Source organism: Symphalangus syndactylus, chromosome 4, assembly GCF_028878055.3.
Source record: "Symphalangus syndactylus isolate Jambi chromosome 4, NHGRI_mSymSyn1-v2.1_pri, whole genome shotgun sequence".
In the NCBI taxonomy this organism is placed as follows: domain Eukaryota; kingdom Metazoa; phylum Chordata; class Mammalia; order Primates; family Hylobatidae; genus Symphalangus; species Symphalangus syndactylus.
Genome location: NC_072426.2, coordinates 155,953,184 through 155,970,391, shown reverse-complemented (window position 1 = coordinate 155,970,391; position 17,208 = coordinate 155,953,184). Strand labels below are relative to the sequence as shown.

The 17,208-nt window shown below is 42.5% G+C and overlaps 1 protein-coding gene across 10 annotated transcripts in view; it reads right to left on the bottom strand.

Annotated features, from left to right (window-relative positions):
• TENM3 (teneurin transmembrane protein 3) overlaps positions 1-17,208 on the bottom strand; it is a 2,305,387-nt gene that overhangs the window by 7,822 nt on the left and 2,280,357 nt on the right. For all 10 annotated transcript variants that reach the window (XM_055276480.2, XM_063638465.1, XM_063638466.1 and 7 more), the window contains 4 exons: positions 15,734-15,909; positions 14,216-14,451; positions 6,083-6,379; positions 1,607-3,218 (listed from right to left, as the gene is read on the bottom strand). In XM_055276480.2, coding sequence (XP_055132455.1) covers positions 1,607-3,218; positions 6,083-6,379; positions 14,216-14,451; positions 15,734-15,909 — 2,321 coding nt within the window. The remainder of the gene's footprint in view (positions 1-1,606; positions 3,219-6,082; positions 6,380-14,215; positions 14,452-15,733; positions 15,910-17,208) is intronic.

Sequence of the window (17,208 nt, the reverse complement as noted above, 5' to 3'; positions counted from 1 at the left end):
GGAGGGACTTTCAGCTGGTTCACATGGAAGAGATATGAAATGCTTTAGGCAGTCTGGAAAGGTAGGAAGCAGATATGAAATGAACAGGGGGCAAGCTGTTGAGAGCTGTTTTGAGAACTGAGAGAACAGACATCTCAGTACGCCTCAAATATTGAGCTAGAAAAGAGGCAGCCTAAAGGAGCATCTAACACAAGCCAAAACAAAACCGAAATACTTTAAACCAAGCTCAAAAAAAGACAACAGGAAAGAACCTTCCTCCTGGAAATATAAATGTGGTAGAGGGTTAATGATGGTACTGTATATCAGGAATGGAAGGTAGGAGCAGCAGGATTCAGAATTCTTGGAATAGAGGTTGAGTGAATAAGTCAGCTCACTAAAGGGAACTAGAGTAATGCTTGAAAGGACCTTGTCTGTTTCACATGCTGGTTGTTCCATGGTGGCAGAAGTGGGATCTGATGTTCTACCTCTTGCATAACTAAAAAGGTAGCATGCACTAAACTTGGAAAGATCTTAAGTCTGTACCCTAAAAATTATCCCACATTCGTGGAAAAGTTAGTATGCCTATTAGTATTGTCACCATGCAAGAACTGCACTGGCAATGAAGACAGTGATGTAAGAAGACAGAAGTGAGACCAGACACAGGATCCATTGTCTAAGCAACTGATGGGAGAAATGGCTTCGTGACTGTCCTGAGGCGATGGTGGTGAGGCAGGAATTAAACACCTCCCAGGGATGAAATGGTGTCACCCTGTATTGTGTTTCACCTTAATCATCTCCATAAGAACTTGACACACGTATTAAAAAAACCGGGCATGGCTGGGCGTGGTGGCTCATGCCTGTAATCCCAGCACTTTGGGAGGCCGAGGCGGGCGGATCACAAGGTCAGGAGATCAAGACCATCCTGGCTAACACAGTGAAACCCCGTCTCTACTAAAAATACAAAAAAATTAGCCGGGCGTGGTGGCAGGTGCCTGTAGTCCCAGCTACTCAGGAGGCTGAGGCAGGAGAATGGTGTGAACCCGGGAGGCGGAGGTTGGAGTGAGCAGAGATCGCGCCACTGCACTCCAGCCTGGGCAAGAGCAAGACTCTGTCTCAAAAAAAAAAAACAAAAAAACCGGACATGACACATTCATAAGGTAGTTACTGTCTATTGCGGAATTTCATGTATTATATTTGTGCCCTAAGTTAGGCATTATTATCCCAATTTTATAGTTAAGGGAATGGAAACTCAAAAAACATAGGGCTTGCTTACAGAGCTACACAACTTGTGGGAGAGGAGCTGGCATTGGAACTCCAATTTTGGGACTCTGTGTTCATCATGCTTTTTGCTCCCCCATGTTCCCCTTCTTTAAATAACTGGAGTTCATGTCATTTCAAAAACTTGTGGCCTTGGGCAATGGCAGGCAGAATAGGAAGTGACTATGTCTCATTTTCCCTTTGTGATTTCTCTATGGTTCCATAGAGAAATAAACACATTTAAAAGGTTAGCCATTTGACTTTGCCTGAGTAAAGTATAAAGTTTTTTAAAAAAGCATTTCCGGTTATTTTATGTATTAATCTAATGATGGTAGTCCTCCAGCACTTGGGAAGGAATCCAAATGCTTACCTGTGACGTAATCTTTCACGTCATGGATTTTGCTTGCAGGGTTATTATTCCTAAACATATACAAGTTAAAAGGAGCTGGGTCCTTCCCAATTCTTTTCCAGATTTCTATGTCAGGTGTTGTCCACCGTCCTGCCAAAATGTCATAATCTCTTTCTCCAAAGTGGATTAATTTGGTGAGTGGGTCATACAGGCCACCATGAAATCCAATTACCAGTTGAAAGTCAATATTGGAGTCAAAATAGATTTCACCATATGCAGTGTACTGAATCTGTTTCAGCATAAGCCCATTGCTACTGAACACAGCCAGTGGCGTCCCTGTGTTATCTGATGCAATGTAGAATTCGTCCCCACTGCTGATTTCCATGGCAAAAAGATGTCCTTGGAGATCATAATACAGGGAGGTAATTTCTGAACTTGAATGGTTGTAGACATGAGTAATCCTAGTGGGATAAGTTAGGTCAGCATAAAAAAACTGCAGGTGCTGTCCTAGACTGGTTTTGCTAGAAACACGCCTTCCCAGGCCGTCGTAACGGTAGATCACTGTCCAGCCACTGCCTTTACTGTAAACTCGAGTTAGAAGCCCCTTGGAGCTATATTCAAAGATTTCCGTGCCCCTTTGACGTAGGAAACCGTCTTCATCCAACCGATATTGAACATCACCCAGTCGAGTGATTCTGTCTCGCAGGTCATAGCGAAGGGGTGTCAGACGTGCACTGTTACTTGGGTTCAGTAAATGGAGGTTTCCATTCAGATCGTAGTTGTACCGCCACATTATCTTTTCATTGAGGTAAACTGTTTGGAGCTGTCCATCAACATCATACTCATAAGCATATTTGGTGGTGTTGGCAAAGGGCCCTATTTTAATCTCTCTCTTGGTTACCCGACCCATGTTGTCATACTGAATTGTAATCCAGTACATGAGCGACCTGAATATCTCATATTGAATTTCCTTGATACGGCCATGAGCATCAAAGTGCTTCGTATAGGTCATTACAGCTGTAGAAATGATCTGGTTAATATCATAATATATAACTCCAAATTTTCCAAACTGCTCAACTTTGCCAGAAATGTCATCAAACTGATAGAGATCAATAGGCAATGGGGTTTCATTGATCACACCCTGCATGCTCGTCACTCGAAAGCTGTTGTCGTAGCTATAGTCAAATCTTGCATTTACCATCCCATCTTCACTAAAGCGGAAAATCTGCCTGTCAATCAGGGGGCCAATTTGCCTGTATCTAATGGTGCAAATAAAACCATCACTCTGGAGGTTTACTGTCTTTAGGACGCCTGCTGTTTCATCATAGGTAAAACTGACTCTTGTGCTATCATATAAAATTTCTGAGAGCCTAGTCTGCCTTCTGTATTTGAATAAGACCCTCCGACTTGTACCCAAGAAAGCTGTTTGCAGAAGCAGCCCCTCCTCGTTGTAGTCCGTGATGATGGAGGCGTTGCTTTCCGGGGGGTTGTATATGTTGCGGTAGTAGCCGATGGATCGGATGGTCTGCATGGTGTGGCGGGCCACACTGGGCATCGTGATGGCAGACAGGCGGTCCCACATATCATATTCGAAGATGTACTGCCGCTGGCTGTGAAGCAGAAGAACCATGGACTGTAAAGAGAGAACACACTGTTACTCAGTGTTTGTGAACGGGAGATGCAAAAGCAGATTTAGTGACCACAGATGCACAGAAACATTCCACTAGAGAAAATGATTTTCATTTTAATTGAGTTATCCTTGACCTTGCATGTTGTTAACGTTTGTCTGCCTAATTTGCCTGGATGCTTAATTGTTAGGGGTTCTGCAATTAGTGGCTCAAGATTCACAATGTGCTGCCTGTCACGACGGTACCATTCTTTTCCTAGACATTCGTAGCCAACCAGCAGATTGTCAATGGATGTGGATTAGTCATAATACAGGCATGATCAAAGCTGCTTTACAGACAATATTTTGAGGAGAAAAGAGCATATGGGGAATGCAGTTCTATCCATAATTAGCAATTATTTAGTAAGGTGGCTTCCCCCCCCTCATTTGACTGAAGAACCACTCAAATCATGTTTAATTTCTAGTGTACTTGGGGGAGGGGCAAAGCATTCACAGTATTATTCTACAAAGACATAAAATTAGCCAAAAATGGATAAAGTGTATAGAAAGCATCAACACCAAAAAATATTGTGACATTAATCACATGGTGAATGAGAGCTATACATGCCCTTAATAGAAATATATACCCATACAAGCAAATTGTTACAAGGCATCCGTACTGACAACAAAATCTCCTTTTCTTTCTGTGGATACCAAATCCGATTTGTATCTCAGGAGCAATAAGAATGGTTTCTGGACTACATACTGCTTTGGTGCTAAATTATGAAATGAGTAAATGTATTAAAAATCAACTCTATTTCGTGAGCCACTGCCGAAAGACAAGTGACAGTTATTAGGCCAACAAACGTGAGAGAAGGTCATCCCAGGCTGGTTAAGTCAAGCTCAGCAGTAACACAGGGCTGTGGGTGGCTCTCTGAGGAAGCTTCCTGTTGGGCCCAATGGAACAACAGTGGCACAGGGAGGATGTGGAGCTTGGGAGCCCTGCTGGGACTTCTCCTTTGCCTGACTTCAGCTTCTGTAGAATCTCCCCTTTGGGCAGACCTAGGGGCAATTTTTGCAAGCAGGTTGTGTAGTAAATGTCCTGAGAATTGTTCCTAATAGTTTGCATTGTTCCAAGGAAAGCTTGGACTATTGCTGAATTCACATGGATACCTACTTTTGGAATCATCTGAAGTCATATTTGATGGTGGTCTGTAAAATATTACTTGTTTTGCTATGAGTAAGTTTTGGCTTAGTGCACCTATCCCAGTAAGAACCTCAGAATAGTCTGGGTGGATTTGCGGGATTTGGGAGAGATGATGAGAAAGATCTGTCTGTTGTCTTTTCTGATCCTCCTGGATGCATGCAGGTGATCTTGGTCACTGCCTTTGTCATTCTGTGACAGCGGCTCTTCTCAGTGATATGCTCCTGGGTTCCCTCTAAACATTTCCCAGTGCCATTATGATCACTACTATACATTTGTAGGGTTGCGCTTGTATGTTTCTGTTATTCTTCTCTGTAACGCACTTAATTTAAATTGGGAAAACTGCTCCAGAATGAAGCGGTGATCCTCTCCCGCTTAGAAACGTTGCCTTAGGGGCCTGTCATCTAACAGGTGCGGTTCACTGTCTCAAGGGTGAGTCTAAGGAGAGCAGGCAGGTGGGTTTGCAAGAGGACGGATTGGCCATGAGGGTCCTAGCTGGACGCATCCCAGAGGTGGGGGGCTGCCGTTAAGACAGTAGCATCCTCCAGTGAGCTTTGGAACTGAAACTGGTTCTCACGAGGGGTACCCTGTGCAGGCGCCGGCTGGAATTAGGTGGGATGGCTCAGGGTTCGGGGGGTTAGGTTTAGACTGAGTCATTCCCCAGGGCACCTCTGGTAAAGAACAAGACTGTGTGAGGGGAGCACAGTGACAACATGGATGTAATGTGATTTATTTGGATGACAAGAGTTCCTCTGTGCAATGTTTCATTCAGGAGGGGTGGAGCAGTAACTGCCGAGTAGAGTGTGTAGCACGCGCTGCTGGGTAACTGGTGGTGCCGTGCTCTGGGGTCTGAGAGCTACCGGAACTCAAAACAGAATCATTTTCTAGGGCGAACTTCTGTCTCAAAGGCAAATGAAACATTCCATGAATATGCTTTTCGGTGGATATTTCTTAAGAAAGGAATTACAGGGAGATTGTTCTTTCCTTTTTCTTCCTTTTCTTTTACTTTCATTTCCTCTGACCCCAGTCAATACCCCAAGCCGCACAGCATACAGCTTAGCATTTTGCACACGTGTAATTCTAAGTCTCCATTTTTGATACTATGCATAGTTCTTAAGAATGGAAAACAGCCTAATCTAGGACGCTTACCTTTTATATGTAGAAGAAAGGAAAGATGCCACAGAGTACCTGAAAGTGTGGCTTTCTAAGAAAATCGCCTCTTTTGGTTAATAATGCATAACTAGGATCTACATGCTTTTTATGATTATGTTGAAGCTCTGCCAGGAACAACACAAAGCTGACAGCTTTAACTGTGCTAATGTAAGGCTCTCTCTTAAATGAAAGAGCCAGCACGAAAATTATTTACGAGCGACTTACATGCTCAAGGTCTAATTTGTGAATGTTGTCAATGTGTAAGCTTGGCAGGTGGACAATGTTAATGCTTGTTTGTTTACATCATAAATCACTTAAAAGGGTCTCAGACAGTAGAACTTAACTAAGGAGAAACTACTTTGCTAATGCAGAAATTCATCATTGCTGTGCCAATGTGACTTCTGTATTGATACTTCGAATAATAAATGGAACTCAGTCATGTGCCACTGGTTTTTTTCCCCCTTAGTGCTCTGGATGATTGCTGAAAAATGTGAATTATCCTTTCCCTATTGTTGAGCTTAGTTTGCAGGCATACCTTTTCTAAATATGTGTAACTCCATGTTTTACCATCAGCAAAGACCCGAGATACGATCCTCCCCTGTCCATCATAATCTACTTTCTCGCTAGTGGTGCCTCGCTGGATGCTGGCGATTTGACCTGTGGATGAATAGGTGACATTGACGGCCATCAGCTTGCTGCTTGGCAGCCAGAGAGTCGGGTGCCCAGACGTGTCGTAGGCGATCCTCAGTAGAAATTTACGGTGGTCGTCATAGATCTTTTCTGTCTTTGTTGTTCGATCAAAGTCAACTGAAAGGAGGTTTCTGCCATTAACCTGTTACAACACCAACAAGAAGATAAAATAAATAATGTTATTCCAACACAGGAGTCCCCAGTATTGTTTAAACACCATTTATGATGATTGATTCTCTTTGTAAGTAAATTAATTTAGCAACTTCTTGGGTACAAGTGCAAGGCAGTAGATTAACTGCTCTTTTAAAGTGTTTTATTAAGCAGAAAGACAGCCTGGCATTTGTTCAAAACCATTTCAATTAAATTTTGTAAACTAAAGCAACTGATAAGAAAAATACCAAAATGTATTTGTCTTAAAGTTTGTTCAGGAGATCCAAAGGTGATAAACATGACACCTATTCATAGGACTCAAAGCTCCTCCAAAAGACACTGGAAAATAATTGCTTAGCAAATTAATCATGGCTCCATTAAATAAAACACGGTGGTTAATGTGACTCTCGCCCTTTGAAGAGCAGTTAAGTAGAAGTTGGAACCCACATTACTGTAAATTATTAATGAGTTTCAATAGCAGCAGGTTATAAACAAGATCATTGCTTTTGGCCCAGTGCTGCAACATCACAATTTTTGAGAAGGCCCCTTTCTTTGGAGAAGATCTGGTTAACTGGCAGGGACTTCAGAGTCCTTTACTAACACATACACATGATCTGAATATTGTACTTATTTGACAAATTCAGCACCATGTGTTGTCATAGAGTCTCTGTGGCTAGGTGCCACGTCCGGAGCCTTGGACTAAATCTGGCTGTTACCGTCTGCCATCCGAGGCATACACAACCCAGCCTTCGTTATTGCAGTAGAAACGTGGTCCCGATTCAGTTCTGCTTTACAAATAGTCTCCAGTGTTTGCAGGCTGTGAACCTCTGAAGAGCAGAGACCATGGCCTATTCATTCTCTGGTCTTCTACAGAACCTTTGTGGGAGTGGTGGCTTGTACATTCCAAAATGCTCATTAACTGTTTTGACTGTTAAAAATTAAATGGGAAAATCTTAATTTTCTATAACCATATTCTAGCTAGAACCTTCAAAATGGACAGATCCAGCTGACCAATTTTACACACACAACCACTCACATGTTTATATATAAATATATGTGTATATACATACATCATATATATTTGTAAAATTTGGAATAAACTGCCTTTTGCATTCTATCATTGACATTAAACATGTCCCATGCAAAAATAATCCTTAAGCTTAAACTTTTCCAATTGGCTGTTCAACGGGTGTATTGTGAAGTCCGTGGAATGGTAGCTCGATAAGCTAAAAAGAGATGATGTTGAGGGTGGGAAGCACCCAGAGAGCTGATTTACAAAAAATAAGAAGGCAGAACCCTGGAGAGAAATTACATCTTTTTTTTTTTTTTTTTTTTTTTTTGAGATGGAGTTTTGCCCTTGTTGCCCAGGCTGGAGTGCAGTGGTGTGATCTCGGCTCACTGCAGCCTTCGCCTCCCGGGTTCAAGCCATTCTCCTGCCTCAGCCTCCCGAGTAGCTGGGATTACAGGTGCCTGCCACCACACCCAGCTAATTTTTGTATTTTTAGTAGAGATGGAGTTTCACCATGATGGCCAGGCTGGTCTCCAACTCCTGACCTCAGGTGATCCGCCCACCTTGGCCTCCCAAAGTGCTGGGATTACAGGCGTGAGCCACCGAGCCTGGCCTAGAAATTACACTGACCCTGGCCTAGAAATTACATCTTAACTTCTCAGTTCTATTAGCTGATGTGGGCAAAAACCCCGCAACACTTAGTCACAGCAGATCGTCGGGGGTGGTGGCTGGGGGAGGAACCCAGGAGTCCGAAGCCTGATCTCTAGACCTGAAGCAGCCTGACCTTGGCTTTCAACCCCTCTGAGTCTGTTTTGTCCATCTGTAAACAAAGAGGTTGGCCTAGATCCCTTAGGCTCTGTCTTTCAGTGAGTTTTATTTGATTCTGACCAGCCAGCTGGAGGCTTTCTGAGCTTCCATGCGGAAATGTCTGCATATTAGTTGCTCCCTGCCTTATGTGAATTTTGTGAAACTTTATGAATTGAGCTTTGTAGAATACTTTGTGTACCTTGGAAAGAAGCTACCAGCTCATGTTACAAATATATATTTTAAAGTCTGTAGAAATGTTTGATATCAAAGTGATAAATGGCAGAATCAAGTTCTTCCGCTTATACCTGCACTCCATTTTTGGAGGCCTCAAGAAGAGGTTCTGCACAATTTAAATGGTTTTCTCAGGGCTCTCGAGTGCCTGTGATTGTGTTTTGAAAGGAAAAAATACCCTGAATGTTTAGGTTGCCCTTTTTTTCTTTCTTAGATTATCCCAGGCTTTGGAGGAACTACAGAAGACTGACCGTAGCGTCCAGGGACAGTGCTGCCATGTTATTATTGCCCACGTGTTTGCATTTTCCTTGGCATCCATTTTAATTTGTATGAATTCTTTACTGCTTCCTGGACCCTCCTTCATCTCTGCAGTATTTCCTCTGGTTGGAGTATGGGAAATCTGGACCACAGAGTGGGTGTGACGTGCTGCTGTAGGGAGACACGCATGGAACCCCATGCTGCTCAGGCTTCTGATTTTTTTTTTTTTTTTTTTTTTTTAGACGAGTCTCACTCTGTCACCCAGGCTGGAGTGCAGTGGTGCAATCTTGGCTTACTGCAACCTCCTCCTCCAGGTTCAAGCAATTCTCCTGCCTTAGCCTCCTGAGTAGCTGGGATTACAATCATGTGCCACCACGCCTTGCTAGTTTTTGTATTTTTAGTAGAGACGGGGTCTCACCATGTTGGCCAGGCTGGTCTTGAAATCCTGACCTCAGGTGATCCAACCGCCTCGGCCTCCCAAAGTGGTGGGATCACAGGCGTGAGCCACTGTGCCCAGCCCTGGCTTCCGATTTGCACCTTTGGTTTGTGAGTGTGGCTAGGTGACACCGAAATACCCAGATGCAAGTCAGATGATGCCATGACTGTGTGTGCCTTGGACAAGCATCTGGAAGCAGTGAGACCCAGCATCTGGACAGAAGTTATGATTTTTCTTTTATCCAGACAAATACTGGATGCCGTGCCTTTCCTGTATCCTCAAACCAAAGTAATGAGGAATGAGTTAGAATGTGGCTATGTTTTTTCCCAAATTCCCAACACAAGCCAAGGCTTTAACCATTCTTACTGTTTCCAGACACCGCTCTCTGTTATTCAGTATGGAAAATTTCAAAAGATACTAACAGATCTCATGTTTTTCACCCCCTTACCATGCCTGGACCTTCTCCTTTGGGTGTTGTGAACAAAAGAGCAGACAAGGGGCACCTGCGTTCCAGGACATGGTCTTGCTTCACCACATCTTTATGACGTCAGGGCAACTTTTCAAGTCTTTTTTTTTTTTTTTGTTACAGTCATGAAGTATCAGCATTATTCCAGGCTTCAGTGGCTTTTTTTTTTTTTTTCTTGAGACAGGGTCTTGCTGGGACACCTAGGCTGGAGAGCAGTAGTGTGATCTCGGCTCACTGCAGCCTCGACTATCTGGGCTCAAGTGATTCTCCCACCTCAGCCCCGTGAGTAGCTGAGACTAGAGGCGTGCGCCACCACACCCGGCTAATTTTTGTATTTTTAGTAGAGACGGGGTCTCCCCATGTTGCCCTGGCTGGTCTCAAACTCCTGGGCTTAGGCAATCCACGCGCCTCAGCCTCCCAAAGTGTTGGGACTACAGGTGTAAACCACTGTGTCCGGTCTTCTGGTAGCCTTTTAATAAATATTTTTAATTATTAAAAATATCAGGTTAAGACTAGGAGGGGTGGCTCATGTCTGTAATTCCAAGATTTTGGGAGGCCGAGGCGGGCAGATCACTTAAGGTCAGCAGTTTGAGACCAGCCTGGGCAACATGGTGAAACCCTGTCTCTACAACAGTACAAAAATTAGCAAGGTGTGGGGGCGCCTGTAGTCCCAGCTACTTGGGAGCCTGGGGTGGGAGGATCACTTGAGCCTGTGAAGTCGAGGCTGCAGTGAGCCAAGATCACACTACTGCACTCCAGCCTGGGCGTCCCAGCAAGACCCTGTCTCAAGAAAAAAAATATATATTTATACACACACACACACACACACACACACACACACACACACAAACACACACACTTAAATAACAATCTAAAAGTGAAACCTTATCTCAGATCGCTGCTACACCTCCAGCTATATAAAAATGAATCCATTTGTTGTGTATGAATGAGATCACCATGAATTCCTTTGTGAAGTATACTTCCTTTAAGTAAGCATGGAAAAAAAATCTCCATTTGCAAAGATCATGTCCAGCATGATTGTAATTAATCACAACATCACTTTGATGTTGGGAGCGGGCAGCTATAATCTTCCCTCTGGAATATACTTGAAAAGAATATGACGCTACACAATTTTCCCAGGGAGTGACGCCAGCAGATGGGATTACACTCACTTAGCCAAGATGTCATGGGGGGAAGTAAGGAAGGGCAGGCTCATTCCCCAGTACACTGGGTGGCGATATCAAGACTCTCTTCTGTTCCTGTTAGAGCATCAACTTGCTACAGGTTGTTGTGTGTGTCTGCTCCGTCAGCAGGTGCCAAGTGCATTGTGCAGTCCCATGCTACACCGTGCCGCTCAGATTAAAGTGAGAAATAGGCCACTATGCAAATGTGGCTGGCATAATGAGATTTAAATATGCTATCATATTTATGCATGCCTGTAAACACACGTTTGGCTTTCAAATTTTGAGATTTACTTTTTGAAAATGATTCACTATGATTTTTTTTCTCTAAGCCTCTGAATCTTGGGCAGCTTTAGGGGATGAATTTTATTATTAGAACACCATGACAATTTTTTGTAATTGATTGAAGGCTGGTTCTACAATCCAGCACTGATAAAACCTAGGAATATTTACTAAATATTATAAAGCACAGATAAGCAACTGCTATCTATGCGTCTTTTTTTAAAAAAATGAGCTACAAACAAGTAAGTACAGAATAGTTGTCTTTATTCTGCTTCCTTACATCTCTATCACAGTTTTCTGTGCTTGTTATTTTCTGCTGTGTCCAGCCTGTCCCTTAATGCACTGTTTCACAGAAATGCTTTTTACATTGCTGTTTTCTTATATGATTTTTCCGTTTCTACTCCCTGCCTTTTTTACTTTTTAAACATATATATATATATATACATATATATATGTATATATATATATATATATATATATATATATATGGCCAGGCATGATGGCTCACGCCTGTAATCCCAGCACTTTGGGAGGCCGAGGTGGGCAGATCACTGGAGGTCCCGAGTTCAAGACCAGCCTGGCCAACATGGTAAAACCCCATCTCTACCAAAAATACAAAAATTAGCTGGGCATAGTGGTGCGTGTCTGTAGTCCTAGCTACTTGGTGGGCTGAGGTATGAGAATCACTTGAACCCAGGAGGCAGAGGTTGCAGTGAGCCAAGATCACGCCACTGTACTCCAGCCTGGGTGACAGATTGAGACTCCATCTCAAAAAAAAAAAATATATATATATGTATATATATATAAACACACGCATATATATATATAGACAGAATATCTCTAGTATCTCCATTTAACCTATTATTTCTAGTGTTAGATTTATAGCAGTCAAACATTTGCAAGGATGTGTTCACATAGCCCCTCCCTTGGGAAGATCTAGATGCAATGGCACAGAGAGAATTCGTATCGTAAGGCTGGCTTTCCTCATTCTTTCATTTATTGGATAAATATTTGAGTGCCCACCATGTGACAGGCACATAGCTAAATTTAGGTCAACAACTTAAAAATGAACAGAACTTTCTGCTAGGAAATAATGCAAGGTAAGAGAGGAGGCGTCCTCTGTCTCAGGAAAGAGTGGAAGGGAAACGGTGGCTCTCTGGGCTGATTCTCGCTGTCTTGGTGGGCTCAGATCTTCCTCTTCTCTCCCCTCTTCTCTATTCTGGCAGACTCCAGGCTCAGTCCTTAAACCAGATTTTCATATCATCACTTTCTCCCTAGAATTTCTCTCTTAGAATCCACAGAGGAATGAAATTAGTAGTCAGAGCTGGCACATCCAATCTTATCTTGAAAGTAAGAAGCCCTCCCTTGTGATCTTGGCATTGTCTCTCTGAGAGCAATCAAACATATCAGCTGGAAATCTCCTTTCAGTGGGATGGCACAGGCCATTTTAAGTAGCGCATTTTCTAAAACGTCTTGCTGAGGCATTGTGGCTCTGCCATTTAGAAAGAAAGTAACACCCATGCCTGTGTGCAATGGCCTCTTCCTTCCTCAAGTGAGGTATTTTCTTCATTTAGGATTAGGCAGAGAACCAGGGACTTCAGACTGGGTTTCCTCTCTTTCCCTCTCATCTGCCTAAGTTCCTTTTATGTCCTGCAAAGCAGTATTACAACGAAAAAAAAACTGCACACTTACTTATAACTTGTCTCCAAGAATAGCAGGCAATATGTTATGTGGTCAGTTTCTGGACAAACTATATCCCCTTCCTCCCTCTTTCCAGTGAAATTTTACTATCCAGCAAGCTCAACAGCCCTTTCCTATCCATCTGGTGTGTGAGTAGAAGAGGCTATCTGCTTTAGGGCCAGGGAATATATAACCATGCCTTTTCTTTTCTTGTTTTGAGACAAAATCTTGCTCTGTCTCCCAGGCCGGAGTGTAGTGGCGCGATCTTGACTCACTGCAACCTCCACCTCGCGTATTCAAGCGATCCTCCTGCCTCAGCCTCTTGAGAAGCTGAGATTACAGGGACCCGCCACCATGCCTGGCTGATTTTTGTATTTTTAGTAGAGATGGGGTTTCACCATGTTGCCCAGGCTGGTCTTGAACTCCTGACCCTAAGTGATCCGCCTACCTTGGCCTCCCAAAGTGCTGGGATTACAGGCATGAGCCACCGCGCCTGGCCTGTTTTCAAAGTACTTTCACATTATCTCATTTGATTCTTGTAACAGCTGTGTAAAACAGAGGTAGTATAGGGTAAATTTCATTTATCTGCAATATAGCTATATATATATATATCCTATCTATCTATATAGATATATATCTCCTATCTTATGGTATTTAGATAATGTATAATCTATATCATAATATAGATACCATTATATAGATAAGGAAACAGATTCAGAGATGTTCTGATTCTCCCACAAGGTTTACTATTAGCAAAAAGTAGAGCCTCATCTGCAACCCATATTTTTTTGAACTCTAGTTAGGTGCTGTGTCTTTGGTATGCAGAGTGAGGGGCACAGCTGTCATCCATGTCTTTGTCTTTTGATGAACTCCTGCATCTGAGAACAGGTGTGATGCTGTGTGCATGCGTGCACGTGACCCCTGCTTCAGGACAGCTGAGCAAGAGGAGGCCTGTGAACTAGCTTTGCGTTTGCAGTGGCCCAAGGCAGCAGGGGCCCTGGGAAGCAGCAAGGGCCCTGGGAAGCAGCAGGGGCCCTGGGAAGCAGCAGGGGCCCTGGGAAGCAGCAGTGAGTAGAGGCAGCAAACGGGGATGCAGGTGGCAGCAGCATCTGGCGCTCAGCAGAACAAAGAGCAGCAGCCGGAGTCCACTTTGGGAATGGACCATGGCTCTAGGAAAGTGACCTGGAAGATGTCTGGAGCTGGTTTTCATGGTCATGGCTTTACCTTCACTCCTGATCTCCTTTTCCCTCTAGTGTCCTATTGCTTTTTCTTCTCAGCCCTCTCACGACCTGACCTCCCTCCAGCCTCCCCAGCTGCACCTGCCAGAACAGGCCCATGTGGGGTTAGAACCACAATGAGCGTAGTGCTCATATTCAGCATAGACATAGGGGGGTGAGCAGGAGACGCATCCTGCCCTCAGGGTGATCTGCACAGATCAGAGGGCTGCAGCTATCTCCTGCTCCACAACATGTACGTACCCTGAGCTTGCGGCCAAAGACATTAACTTTCCCTTGGGCTTGCTCTTTTCGGAATCTCCATTCCACCAAGTTTTGACCGTTCTCACCAGGCAAAGTCATGTTTCTTTTGGCAACGGTCGGATTAGCGGTGCCAGCCAGAACATGCGGCTCTGTTTGGTAGTTTGAGTCCAGGCCACTGGCGTAGATAATTCTAAGGGAGCCGTCATAACCAATCTGGTAGCTGTTTCTTAACTGATCTAAAGAACAAGAAGCACAAAACATGAACTATTAGATATGGATTAAATACTTGGCCGGTTGTGCCGTGAGATGGGATCTAAATTTCTAAAAGTTGACTAGGAATAAGGAGTACCTGATAATGTCCTTTTAGAAAGAAACAAAACAACTTTGATCCCCGGCATTTCATGCTGTCAGAGGTTTGGCTAAATATTAAAGGCAAACTTTAGGGGAATTTGAAGTCCTTCTCCAGTTTAATGGACTTCTTTTTCTCATTTCCCTGATGAAATGAGAGCTCAGCCTCCATGGGATGTGCACTAAATACATATTTTGTAAAGAGGCACATATGTGATCTCTCAGGAGGGTGGTGTACACACCTCCAAGGTCTTGGAAGACTTCCCTCCCCTGCTCCCAATCCCTGCATCTTCTGTCAAAGATCCTTTGAAAGGATTAATATCTATATCTTGAATACCAAAAATAGAAAGCAATGCTCCCTCCGAAATTGACTTCAATAAAGGAAGACGTTTTATATTTTATACAAAAAAGCTCATATTGTAGACTACTGCCTCAGTTTAAAATTTTGAAATAATATAGGACCATTTGGGGAAGGAATGAATTCAAGCAATAGCAGTTTTAGATGGTTAGAGATTACTTCACGGAACAGGTAAAAAAAAATGAGTCAAAAAGTTGAATACAGATTTAGTAATTATTCTTAGAGTTGTGAACTCACAATTACACATGTCATTGTAGACAGGCTTTTTCAAATTTAGAAAGGAATATGGCAAGGAAGGTCCATTGTGGAGATATGGCATCCAGATGACTATAGATGGAATGAAAAAATGGACACTCCAGGCATTACATGAATGTGTAGTTGGAATTTGGGATAAAATTTCCATGATATGCAGATTACAATACTGCATCACATATGGACTCAAAAAGTGCTAGGTCTCAAACTACTGTACTTAGATGGCGGTCAGAAGACCTGCTCTGGAAAACTCGTGGGTGGTGCAAAAATCGTCTGATGATGCAGGTGAAGGGCTGGAATGAAGTTGTTTTAATATATGAGAATGGAAACAGACACTATTCCAAGGTTGACAGATTATTTTATATGTGGTTTTAAAATATGTCTATATAACTAAATAAGTATTACATGTACACTGTAGATTATGTCACCAATATTTCTAGAGGTTTGTATTTTCACCTTCCCTTTTCTGGTTCATCTTGGAAAATGGGTGTTGCCGCCTTCCATCTGGGTGCTGGTGGTACTTTAAAATGATCAGTTTAAAATGATGCTTTCGTGTTTACCTTGAACCATGGTGTAGAAAGAATCGATCGAGGACAGATTTGAAGTGATGCTGACATCTTCTTCTCGGCTGGATGACTCAATGTCCACTGTGATAGCCTTGTCCATGTCCCCATGCAGGTTTGTGACCACTCCAGTTGGAAACGTAACATTTGTCAGACGACCTTCACTGTCATAGCTAAATACAAGACGCATTAACTTGGTGTTAAATAGGAAACTGCAGTTTCTTCTGACTTATAAATATAATGTGTAGCAATATTAGTTGCACAAATTTGGAGGAACATTTGTCTTTGTGCATGAGCGATGCAGAGTGAGGACTTCAAACATGCTTTGAAGTAATCAAAAACCCGTTTAACATAGAAAAACCTCACCGGTGAGAACACGAGTAAACAGACCAGCTCTCCATCTCAGCACGATTCTTTCAAGTGTGACCAAAATCCTCCTGCACATCTAATTTGCGGTTTCAAAGGGAACATGTTTGCTGATATTAAATTCCTTAGTATTCCTTCATATTTTCTATAAAGTAGATTTAATTCACTGTTATGTCAGTTCTTAAAGATTTACTGACTTATTCCCTCAGTGGCAGTACAGTACAGTATGTTTACGTGCATGTATGTATTTGCATATGTAAAAAATCCTTTTAGTATCTTCAGACATCTTCAACAAATTAATAAAATAAGAACCTTTTAAAGACTTTATTTCTTAGTGATTGACATACTTCATAATGGTAAATTAGAGCTTGAATGCTGGCAGTGGTGATGATAACCCATCTTGTCTACAGTGATATTGAAAGAATGGGGAATATCTTGCATGATGATTTACTGTGTTCACTGAAATGAGATGCAATATTTCCTGACATTTAATGATTATTTGTTTTTTTATTACACACTCTTTTTAGCAGACAAATACAAGAGGAACTTATAATTTGAGTGTTAAAATACATTTTAAAAGCTGTTCTGTGCTCATAAATATGCATCATAGATACAACATTTGACTGAAGAATTGAATTTTCGTGACTTTTCTATTTGTGGCAGCACCAGAGAAAATTTCAAAAATGACGGTGTCGTCTGAAGAAATTAAAAAAAAGCAAAATTCTGGATGAGAAATTAGGAGTTTCCTTGGGACCACAATATACTAAAGGGTGGATTTCAGATTGATTCTAAGACTGCTTCACTAATCGAAGTGAGATGGAGACCTGAATCAACATCCTACTTAAAATAAACCCAGACACAGAACTAACAGAGAAACAGTGCTGTCAGAGAAAGACAGGTTACCAGGGGAGGAAAACAGTGACAGGGGATCATAATCACAGGTGAAAACACGGGGCCACACAGGAGTGAGGAGTAAAAAAGGTCTTATTTCAGGAGTAAAAAAAGTCATATTTTGGAATAAAGGATAGAGGTGTTTCATTTGTTTTTTCAGTTTCACTTGTTTATGAGATAGGGAGTTTTTAGTGAAACACTCACTTTGAAAAATG